Genomic DNA, 11,779 nt, shown 5'->3' with positions numbered 1-11,779 from the left:
TCCCAGTTCAGATTCCACTGAACGGTGTGTTGCTGCTCCTCGCAACATGGAGGTTGGTCTTGGAGAGCTTTAGGGACGCAACGAGTAGAACCCCAATGTGGAAGCCCACAGGGGCTTCCACCTTACCCCGGTTTCTGTGTGCCAGAGCAGCCTGTTATTCCCACAGCTTGGGGTGCAAGATCTCATTTATTGCACCTTGCAAAGTACGTGTACTTCTGCAGCGAGAAGTCCTATAGAAATGTCAGGTATTAACAGTAACACGACTAGTCTTTAACTTAAATGTTCATAATTTTAAACTTAAATGAACTCTGTTTTCTTTCCAGGCTGGCTTTTCTCAGGGACACTTTATTCATAACAGTACTTCATTTACTGTGGACATCCCTGGAATCCTTTCGTTAAGTAATGACACAGAACTGGACAGGGAGACTACACCTGGATTCACTTTACAAGTAAATTTGGGGGCAAACTCTGCAGCTTTGGCTCATTTCTACTTCAATCCCTCTAACCCTTCTATGTATCTTCACTGGGTGGTTAAAATGGCGACACAGTCAACTAAAATCCCATTTTTCTCTCTTTCTTTGGCAGGTATGGGCAGTTGACGCCGAAACGAATGGGCTTAATTCAAGTGCCTTGTTCCACGTGACTGTTCTGGATGTCAATGATAACAACCCTGAGTTTCAGATGCTGCCGTACAGGTTTGCTGTTCTGGAAGGAGATTACGTGTCGGGCGCTCCTGCTAGCGTTGGGCGTGTGAGGGCCAGTGACCTGGACGAGGGAGAGAACGCACGGATTACTTACTACCTATCGGCTGAGGACGGGGATAATCCATACAGCATCCAGCAGGTACGGGCTCGGATGTGCTGAAAACAACATTTAAATGCTACTTATCAAGAAGTGACTTGACATAGTGAAAAAGAGTAGGCTGCAACCTTTCTAGTACACATCAAACCCAGCATGTGCTCTGCAGTCTGGGAATGTAAGTCAGTGTCCAAAACCTAAGACACACTGGTCAGGTGTTGCCTGGAACCTGAGCAATGTGTCCAAGGGAGATTTCAGCCCCTCATCTCTTTTGAGAACTCGGCGTGCGGGAGTTATTGGCGTGATCCGTGCATTGAACCGTATTACCCTCTCTAGGACGGAACCATTGTGGTTAACGGCGATGTAGACCGAGAAACTAAAGAGAAGTATGAGCTCCTGGTGGTGGCATCTGATAATGGGGTACCTCAAAGGCAGGTAAGAGGGAGGAAAATGTTATTCTTTACTTGCAGCTTCCTCTTATTCATAAATTCAAGTGCCTCTGCATCTTCTGAATCATGGTTTTCTCCTGTCACGTGCCAGAATTTCACGTATGTCAGCATTCAAGTCCTAGATGTGAACGATAACCCTCCTCGCTTTACAAGAGCGCAGTACTCGGCCAGCGTACGTGTGGCAACAGCCAAAGAAGGAATGTCCATACTATCCGTGTCCGCTACCGACCTGGACATTGGGAACAATTCTCTTATTTCTTACAGGTAAATTTCTGGGAGGTTAAGAAGTGTCTTTTGTTAAAGAATCAGAAGAGTGTTTTTATTTCTCACAAAGTATTTTTATTGGTCATAAGAAGATAAGACCTATCCACACCTATTTTACAAGTGCTATAATCAGTAGTGGCTTTTACTCTTAGGGAGAAGGACAGTCATGACTGTGTTTTAGAGCTTACCAGGCCATGATTATGCCATAAGAAAGAGAATTCAATCAAACGATAAACTCAGCAACAAGAACCAAAGGCCACGATTTGTTCCAGCTTCTGAAATTTTGAATAATATGTTGGAGTTTGAGTAGGAAGCAAATGACTCTCTGAGAGTGACTGTCTTTTCACACATCCTCTGTTTGCTGGGAGGAGGACATCAAGAAATACCAACTTCGTAATGCACAACATGTAAAAAAAAAAAAAAAAAGTCTTTGATGGAAGACATACTTGGAAATGAAAAGGCCAATATATTTACGCTAATGACTCAGCAATTGAACCCTGTTGCATAGCCTTTCCTTAAAAATAGGCAAATACTGTCTGTTGAGTGCTTGTTGCTGAAGTAACAGTACGTAGATGGTACCTCCAAGGTCATGAATGTGAATGTTACACCGATTTCTCTTTCATCAGCCTCATGAACCATTCTGACGATTTCCATATAAATAACCGCACCGGAGAAATTGTCCTCGGCAGTAACCTGGGCCACGTCACAGCCGACACCGTCGTTACGCTGGTAGTTATTGCTGCTGATCATGGAGTTCCCCAGCTTATGTCAAATGGTAAATGGTGTCTTTTCACCCACATAAACGTGACCTTTGCAAGCACTGACAATCATCAGCAATGATGGATGTTGGCTCTTTCACCCTTTGTTTTCCTCCTGATACGAACAGAAAGCCTGGGGTAGTAATCCTGCTTAGAAATGCTTTTTCATTTTTTTTAATTTCTCGTGGTGTTGCTTTTATGGTACAAACCCCAGGACTTGCTAGCCACCCTAGAAAGGTGTATCGAAATAACACTGTTGTGTGGCAAATAACCTTAGACAAGTCTCTGCTCTTCCAAAACCAATTCAGTCACACGGTGTTTTCTGTAACTTCCCCGTGTATTTAGGGGTCAGCTTTGTTTTCTCATGAACAGGCGAGAAAACCGATTTCCTTCAAACAGGATGAGGGGCTGTGACAGGATTTGTGCTGATGTGGTTTTACGTGTCTCCCTTCTCCTTTCTTACAAAGCAGTTTAGTGTAAGGTTTTTAAGGAGTGGGAAACACTGGCAGATTGTGCTTACTCCAGACCGGTGATCCTTGCTCTCCCCTCACGCTGACCCAGCGCTGCCATGACATCTCGAAGAGGGGCTGCTCTGCAACACCGGTTAGCTGTAAAAGGCACCATGTTGTGTGTGTTACGTAGTAATCCTTATTCCTATGGATTTGATTTTTTCCTTCTCCTTCCTCTTCCCTACATGCCAGTTTCTGTCATTTTCAATTAATTCCTCAAATTTAGGGAGTGCAGTACAGGTCAGGGTGATTTTAGCAGCAACTGACTGTGTTAATCTGTTTTCTCTTGTTAGCCTCTGTTACTCTCTACTTGCTGGTAAGTGACACGAGCTTTGGGCTGGCTTTTGAGAGCTCCAGCTACGAGTTCAGCATTGAAGAAAACGAACCGCCAGGGACTGCTGTGGGCTCCGTGAGGGCTGTGACGGGAAGCATAGCGGTACAAGTAGCGTACTCGCTGAAACCTCATGGTGACAAGTTCTCTGTTAGTGACCAAGGAGACATCGTGGCTCTTGCCAGGCTAGATCGAGAAGACAACGACCTGTACAGCATCATTGTAGAAGCTGTTGACTCTGTGGTGCCACCCAACACAGCTGTAGCTTTGGTACAGTACACTGCATTTAAATATATATATTTTAAAATATATATTACAAATCAAGCAATCCAGCTAAGTGTCATCTGTTATACAAGCATGAGGATTTTGAGAGCCTTTCATTTAATTTCCTTTTTTTTTTTTCCTGAGGAGATATTACCATCTGGGTACACTGTCAACTTCACAAAACATATCACTTCCTGCGAAAAACCCGTAAGCAGAGAAGCTGCTTAATGCCAGAACTGATTCTGTGCCTAGTTCTGTCAAATGAAAGAGGCACACGAGCCCAAAAGCCCCAGATTATTAATCTTGCTCATCTCTTCCAGTTAGAGTATGCGTGAACTCACTTCTAGCAGTTGGGAATAAAATAAAAAATAAAAATGCTGAAGTTGTGAAAATGCTCAAATGCTGAAAAATGCTGAATTTGTTGTGTATCCCTGGGAGGTTTTTTTGGTTGTTTGTTTTTTTTTCTAATTGTTTGGGTTTCTTTCCTATAGGCTTCTGTAGTCTAAAAAGAATCAAAATTCTCCCTTGGATACTGTTTCTACAGCTGAAATATGCACCTTTTCTTTTTCTCTCATTTCCTGTTTTTTTTTAACTCCAGGTAACTGTGAGAGTTAACGACATCAACGACAACCCTCCGGTTTTCTCAGCGGTGATTCAGACTCAGCTCTCAGCTCCTGAGAATGAAGCTAGTCTCAGCTTGGGCGTATTTGCTGCTACTGATCTGGATATAGGAGTTAATGCCCTTATAAGCTACTCTTTGCAAGACGATTTTGCTGGAACGTTCCATATTAACAGTTCTACTGGCGAGCTGACGACAAAAAAACCCTTAGACAGAGAGAGTATGGACAGTTACGAACTGAAAATAATAGTAAGTCGACAAATTTGATGCAAGTTTACAAAATTCTCAACATAGAAAGGAGGAAATAGTGACTCATCACAAGAAAAACACTTATCTTAGTGAATTCCATTAGAATTCATTAATGAATTGTGACTGTTACATTTTTCACTCAGAGCTTTGTTTTCTGCTGCGTCAATTGGTGTTAGTGAAAATGATCCGTGAACATCAGATCTTAAAGGGCATAGTCCCGCCATAGCTTACCGTGACCCGCAAAGCGCTCCAGAGCCCCTTTTAGACCACGCAGCTCTCACTGCTTTGCCAGTCCATATTGTTTGTCCTTTTCCCTTCTCCATTTTCCAAAGTACATGTACTGAGACCTTTCAAAATACCCGAAATAGGGATTTTTCAAGGGAAAAGAAAATAGAGATCATAGTTTCATCCACCATTCCTGTGGGTACCTATTTATTCTAGCTGATCTCATTGATTTTTGCTGCTATTAATCAGATGAATTATTGTGCATATGAAGAAGTGTTCCGGCACTGGTCACTGTGTACAAATACATTTTAAGTAGATCTTTACTGCTAACAAATAATTTTCTGATAACAAATAATAATTTAAAGTCTTCTGAGACAAAGTTCCACAATTTTTAGAACCAAACTGAACTGGTAAAATAAGTCCGTGTCGCTGTAGTGCTGCAGTTAACGACAAGTTGTTTCTTCACAGGCCGCTGATTCTGGCAAACCGCCGCAATCTGCAAGCTTAGTCCTGAGCGTCACTGTGGAAGACGTGAATGACAACCCGCCAGTGTTCCCCCAGGAACCGTACTCCGTGACTGTAAAAGAGAACGAGCCTCCACACGTGGTAGGTGGCATCAATGGGCTGCTCTGCTGTCGTTTGCTTTTTGTAACCTTGGCAGCTGGAGCAATCTGGTGGGTTTGGGTTTTTTGTGGTTCTGTTCCTCATTTAGATTCTCAGCGCAGTAGCCACTGATGAAGATATAGGGTACAATGCCGTTATTCATTACACCATACTTGGAGAGACTGCTTCATTCTACGTTGGAGAACTTTCTGGAAATCTTACAACTCTTCAACCTCTGGACTATGAAAGCCGTGCCCAGTATACGTTTGTTCTGAAAGCTTTCAATCCTGCGGAGCCGTATCTCCAGGACACGACAAACGTTACAGGTAGCTCTAGCTTGCCACAGAAAATTCACCTTCGTTTCCCTTCGGGAGTATTTCAGCATGTGTAATCACGAGGCACACAGACACCCTTCGGCAGTAAAACCAGCTGCCAAACTGAATTACCACCAATGATGATGTGTCCTTTTCACGATAGCCAGGTGAAATTTTTCTCAAAACTTCTCTTGGCTTGTCAAAAATGAGGATTTTTCACCCGAACTGACATTACTTACTTGGTATTCACACGTTGTTCTATGGTATTTTTTGAGGACCTATGGACATTTTGATTGAAAAGGTTTCCACAACCACAATCCGGTTCTTTTTCGGCTTGTTTACAGAAAACCTGCTTCTAGGGTAGTAAAAAAAAAGTTGACAATGTTTTTTAGCCTTGCTAAAATAACAGTACTTGATTGCTGATGTGTTTTTTCCTTTAAAAAAAGATTTTTATGAAGTCGGTATCCTATTTTTTTGGCCATCCCTGCTTTTGGTCAGTACAGCTGGAAGTATCGGTTTACTGCAGGCCACGACAATATTGTGCCAGGTCACGTAGAAATAGAGAACTAAGCGACCCTGTCCCAGGCCTTGCAATCAAAGCTGAACGCCAGAGATACCAGATGAGTATGGGTGCAGGAGGGAGCCCAATGGAACAATGAGATGATACCATTTGTGACAGATAGGGGTGACAGCGCGCTCGCCACAACCACAGCCGTTGTGGGAAACTTGCTTGAGTAAATAATTTAATGCACGTGGACCTTCTTTTCTTAGTTACCGTGGAAGATGTTAATGAGGAAGGACCCCTATTTGACCAGCCCTCATATTACCGGATCCTTCCAGACAATTCTACAGCTGGCACGCTGGTAGTAGATATCAACGCAAGCGATGAAAGCAAGGGTTACGATGAAGGCATTTTCTACAATATTTCAGGTATGTCAGAATAAAAATCCGATGGGTGTTTGTTACGGAGGTACTGGCCTGCTGCTGAACTAGGCTGCATGGCACGAGAATGAGACGTGATGGTCGTAAACTGAAATGCCAGGTCCTGCCTGGATAGAAAGGGGGAAACAGTCCTCTGAGAGGATAACTGGAACAGGTTGCCCAGAGAGACTGTCCTTGGAGGTTTTTAGCACGTGATATATCAAAGCCTCGAGCAGCCCACCCTGAAATCGTGACCCCGCTTGAAGTCCAGAGGTTGGACTAGAGGCCTCAGGAGGGCCCTTCCAGCCCAAATGCTTCTGCGACGCAGATGCAGAATCACGAGAGGGCAGGTGTCCTGCTCCAAATCCCGTGTACACCTTAGGATTTCAACCCGTGGCTCTTAAATCCCGGACACAGAATTCAGTCGCTTGTCTCTGCCGGCTCCATTGAACATCTCCCACACCTGGTTTTCTGTCTTCAGGTGGAAATCCAGACGGCCTCTTCAGTCTTTCCAGTGCCACAGGAGTCCTCACGTTAACAAGAGACTTATCCAAACAGACCAGTCCCCTGTATTACTCCTTGATGGTCACCGCTACGGATTCGGGTCTGCCGCCTCTTTCAACTTCTGTGAAGGTATTAAAGCTCTTACCATAGTGTCTACCTGTGCTGTTTATTCCCCAGGGTGTTTAATTCTGAGTATAAATGCGCAGGAAATGGATGTTAGTGAGGCAAAACTACGCAAAACGGGACTGAGAATGTCAGAGTCCCGCTTCTCCTTCAGGAGCAGGACCCAAGATGATAACGAGGATGAGTGGCTACAGCAATTTCTGGCACATATTTTTTACACAGTGCGTGTAACTGGCTGGTGATCTTTTGCCATTGAATATCAGCAGAATACCAGCAGAATATCAGCTCAGCAGAATTAAGAAAAGAAAGCACTAGAAATGTATATGGATAAAGACAGGCAGAACATTTTATTCAATAGAACCTTAAAATGTAGATTTTTGAGCCATCATTTGCCAGAGCATTGGACAGCAGCTCTCTGGCATCATTTAGAAATAAATTACCTTTATTTCTGTGAAGCAGCAGGTATTATTTATTTACCACCTGTCACCCTTTTTCATATACAAAGCCAGTTATAATAATTTTACAATTCTGTATGTACAAGCTCCTGCTCTGGTCATGTGTTTGCCAGCGGAAGGAAGGATTTGTTGCACACAGAGGTCAGTGCCCCTCCCCGAGAGCGGTTTAGCTTGTCCGTCATTTGAGATGCTGCTGGCATCCTTCTCTCTATTTAGGAGAGCGTAGAAGTGAACCTGAACTGAGGAGGCTGCTGGCGTTCTTCACAAACGCGTCAAACGCAGCACGCGCCAGTCATGGACGTTTTCACACTGCCAAAAGTTTGGGACTTCTGCTGTCGCACACCTCAGTGGAAAAGTCTGCTGACCCTGCACATGTAACCCCAGTGGTGATGTCCTTGTCTCTGCAGGTGTCCGTAGTGATCGCTCCCATCAGCTTTTCGCTGCCGGTGTTCTCTGAGGCAGCCTATCAGCCCGCCCCTCTGAGCGAGAAGGCGCTGCCAGATACCTTTGTGGTACAGGTCAGTGCGTCGTATGAAGTCCCCGTGCTATACAGCGTCGTCCCTGCAAATGGAACAGGTGAGCTCTTTCTGTGACATCGCGAGGAAGAGGGTGTTAAACAGCTGGCGCCGCAGAGCACTTGGCTTTGGGGATGTTTCTTCTTTCCCCTTGCTCTTACCTCAGTTCCACAGCCACCAGCGCTGGAGGTGCCCCAGGCACATTGGATATGGGTGGCGTGTGGGCGCTCGGCTGAATGTCGTCGGGTTAGCTAGAGCCACGCGGCACAGCAAGCCCGCCCTGTGCTTGCCCAGGTCTGCCGCAGGAAGATCGGGAGTGCCCACCCCAGCATAACGTCACAGTGACCGGAGAAAGAACACCTACCTCAGCCTAGCGCCTGCTGGTGGGAAAACAAACCCCACGGCGTTTCCACAACACACGTGAATGTGCAGAGGAAGCTCACGTGCGATCAAATGGATCACGCCTTGCGTGTCTCTTTTTCCTAAACGTAGAGCTGGTTTTACTGCATCACCAAGCAGAGCCACTCAGTGCTGCTGTTTTGTGAAGTGTTTTGCATGATGTTGTGGTCTCCTTGAACTTATCTGCAGAATTCCTTGTCCTCGGTAAGAACAGGACTTCATAGGAAACAAAATCATTTCTGACTGTTTCAGAGGCAGGTGAACACCTTCTGCCTGGAGGGTGGTGAGCTTCTCCCCTTTGGTTCCCATCTGACCTTCCGAATTATTCATTACCGCTAATTACAGCCCTGGATATAACTGACATTCTCAAAAATCCACACGGAGTTTCGTTTTTTGAAGAAAAACTGTAGAACAGGATATTCATATACATAATGTATAGTCTGCATCAAAGGGTCCATAGCTTCAGGTTTAACTAATAAAATCATAAACAGAATAATTTCTGTCTCTTTTAAACAGAATATTTCATTATCGATCCATCCACTGGTGTCGTAAGAACGAAAAAGAATTTGAAACTGGAAGATTTTCCAGTGGTTTTCACCGTGCGAGCGACGGATCCGTCGAATGCTGGCATATTTAATGAAGCTTCTGTGAAGGTGGAAGTTATTGATGAAAATGATTTCCCTCCAGTTTTCCCATCCTCCCTACTAGAAGAACGATTGGAAGAGGTAAGAGAATGTCATCCAAACTGAATCACAAAACCAAATCCTCAGAATGACAGTAATAAAATATTTTGGTGAGTATCCAAGCAAACGTTCTGGAACTGGTCCAGCTCGCCGTTCTGTTCTGCCAGATGATGGTCTAAGGTTTATTTCACGCTGAAAACCCCAATACGCAAAGAGAATGGTCTAGAAGTGAGGACATACTGGAGGAAGAGTGAAACTTCTGCTCCTAAGATGCTCCATGAAGGAAAACCAGCCACCTCACATGGCACACTGAAAGCACATGAATGTTTGCTGTGCACAAACGGTTCAGGGACCCCGGCAGTGCCAGGTGAACGGTTGGACTCGATGACCTTAAAGGTCTCTTCCAGCCAGATGATTCAGTGTGAAAATCTAGTCTGTTACCAACATTGAGCTAAATATGGCTTTAATTATTCCACCTATTGTTAATGTTCACAGTCAGTTTGGTGGAGGAGGTTTAGAATCACATTTCCCAACCTTAAAAATTGATTTCCATGTGAAATACTTACCCAGTAGGATCAAATACCTTCAGACCAGGCCTCCAATGGCCATGCAAGTGAAACACGGATATTTACTGTCAGTCTTGATGCAGGTAACACTTTAAAAAGGCAGAAATAGATTGTTCATTTTGAAAAGAGTAATTACTGGCCAAATAGTGTTCAGAAAGAAACGTGATTTTCAAAGCTGAGAAGATCCGTGGAGTTTCATAGGAGTAGAGGCTGTTAAACACGGATAATTCCTCAGCAGCAACTCAGGTGCTTGAGGGGAACGTTCGGCCTGCTTGAGATCCTGGTGATTTTTCTTCCTGAATGTTGCTGCCGCAGGTAGAGACCTGGGGAGGGGGAATAGTTCTGTTATGTAGGTTAGAGAAAACAAGAGATTCTCTTACGGTGCTGAACGAGTTGCATAATTTTGTTGGTTTTGGTTTTGTTTGTGGGGTTTTTTTTTATTTGATAATTTTGATGGGCATACTCTTTGCTGGATAAAAAACTGGCCGGATGACTTGGCAGTGCTGGTTGGACTTGATGATCTTAAAGGTCTCTTCCAACCAAACCGATTCTAGGGTTTTAAATTGTCTCCACTATCGTAAGTTTATGCAGTATCTGTCACTTCCCTCCTTTCACGTAATTCGGGAAATCGCAGCTAACCAGCGTCTGACAGCCTCGATCTGTTCTTCACCCACAGAATCTACCCCCTACTCAGATCGTCCAGCTGAAAGCTCAGGACAACGATACAGGCAGAAACGGTTTGCTAACATACGGCATTCTTAGTGGGGATGAGCTAAAATTCAGGATAGATAATGCAACTGGCATCCTCTATTCCACTGCCTCCTTCGACTACGAGGAGGAACCAACGGAGTATCAGGTTTGGTTCAGATTTCTTAAGTCTAAGTTTTCAATAATCATTTTGAGGTGAAATCAGAATTTGACTTGACTTTTCAGAGAATGCCCCAAAGTTTAAAATTCACCAAGATTTTTTTAATCCTTATGCAAGAACCCATTTGTATGATTTCTCACGACCAGTAGTGTATAACTTACAGGTTGTGATATACGCTGAGGACGACGGAATCCCCGAGAAGAAAAGAGGTTACTGCACAGTTGTCGTAAAGATCGTCGATGTCAATGACTGGCCTCCCGTCTTTGACCCGGTGACTGTGCTCAGTGTGAATGAAAACGCACCAGTGGGGTTTGTCGTTGGGAAAGTCACGGCCACAGACAGAGACACAGGAGACAATGCCTTTGTCCTGTACGTCCTTACAGGTAACGAGGAACTCCCTAACTGCACGGGAACAACCGTCACGGTGTTAGGAGAACAAACAGCATCGTCTGTGTCGTCAGCTAACCCCTTTCCACAGAAGCCAAGCAGCTTTGCTTACAGCTCGTTTGGGAGTTTACTCATTTATGCTCATACAGCTTTCAAACTGATGGAGTGGGAACTAATTCCGCAGCAACTATGAGTAGCTGCGCTTTTACTCATACTCCTAATTCTGTTAAAAATCAGCTTTTAAAAAATATCTTTAGCTACTTGACTGCCGCAGCTGCAATCAGCAGGAGTAATTGTGGTTTTAAAAATGCCCATAGCTTTCTTGAATGAGAAATAAGGGTCTAGGGCTTATTTCATGCCTGCACCAGTATTAAACGCTGCTAAGTTAAGCCTCTCCTCAGCCTGCAGACTGGGAGCATTTCACAGGTACTGCGAGCAGGTGTAGGTGGAGTCACAAGTGCGTCACAGACCAGATTCACTATCGAGAGCTGCTGGAGAGCTGTTGCCTTCTCCCTTGTGCGGGACCTTTACCTCTGCAGCAGAAGTGCCACAGCAGAGAGCAGGTCACCTGCTCTGCTGCCTCAGATCTTGGCCCAGGCTGTTAACACAAAGTGCCCTCAATTTAATTTGACATTAATGAGCCAGCTTGTGACCCGCAGTGACTGGGAGCTCCAGTCCGTGTGTCCTGTCACAGCTGACGGTGGTGGCTGATGGCATTCCGGGTGAGAAGAGAGCACCCCTTCCCACTGCTCCGCAGCTGACAGAGGTGGGGGTTTGGGAAAGGGTGGCCAAACGCAGTGAAAGACACCCTGACATCAAACCGATTTCTCTTTAGAGCTGCGTGCCACTCGGTCCCGTCGGTCACCGTCATTACAGCCAGAACAAACTCGGTGACATCTCCTCTTGGAGGTGGTGGCAGGAGCCCTGACTGGTTACAGTGCTTCACGGCAGGTGGCACACCGAGGCCATACGCAT

At 44.9% G+C, this 11,779-nt stretch overlaps 1 protein-coding gene across 1 annotated transcript in view; it reads left to right on the top strand.

Annotated features, from left to right (window-relative positions):
- LOC104491406 (protocadherin Fat 4-like) overlaps positions 1-11,779 on the top strand; it is a 34,163-nt gene that overhangs the window by 14,359 nt on the left and 8,025 nt on the right. Inside the window, exons 16-31 of the mRNA XM_010133822.1 lie at positions 324-449; positions 586-843; positions 1,135-1,233; positions 1,339-1,511; positions 2,138-2,286; positions 3,072-3,379; positions 3,972-4,241; positions 4,935-5,072; positions 5,179-5,395; positions 6,155-6,313; positions 6,786-6,937; positions 7,794-7,962; positions 8,817-9,025; positions 10,226-10,405; positions 10,581-10,800; positions 11,464-11,526. Of these exons, the coding sequence (XP_010132124.1) occupies positions 324-449; positions 586-843; positions 1,135-1,233; positions 1,339-1,511; positions 2,138-2,286; positions 3,072-3,379; positions 3,972-4,241; positions 4,935-5,072; positions 5,179-5,395; positions 6,155-6,313; positions 6,786-6,937; positions 7,794-7,962; positions 8,817-9,025; positions 10,226-10,405; positions 10,581-10,800; positions 11,464-11,526 (2,890 nt within the window). The remainder of the gene's footprint in view (positions 1-323; positions 450-585; positions 844-1,134; positions 1,234-1,338; positions 1,512-2,137; positions 2,287-3,071; positions 3,380-3,971; positions 4,242-4,934; positions 5,073-5,178; positions 5,396-6,154; positions 6,314-6,785; positions 6,938-7,793; positions 7,963-8,816; positions 9,026-10,225; positions 10,406-10,580; positions 10,801-11,463; positions 11,527-11,779) is intronic.

This window comes from Buceros rhinoceros, unplaced genomic scaffold (genome assembly GCF_000710305.1).
Source record: "Buceros rhinoceros silvestris isolate BGI_N320 unplaced genomic scaffold, ASM71030v1 scaffold21423, whole genome shotgun sequence".
NCBI lineage: Eukaryota > Metazoa > Chordata > Aves > Bucerotiformes > Bucerotidae > Buceros > Buceros rhinoceros.
This window is presented reverse-complemented; position numbering and strand designations above follow the sequence as displayed.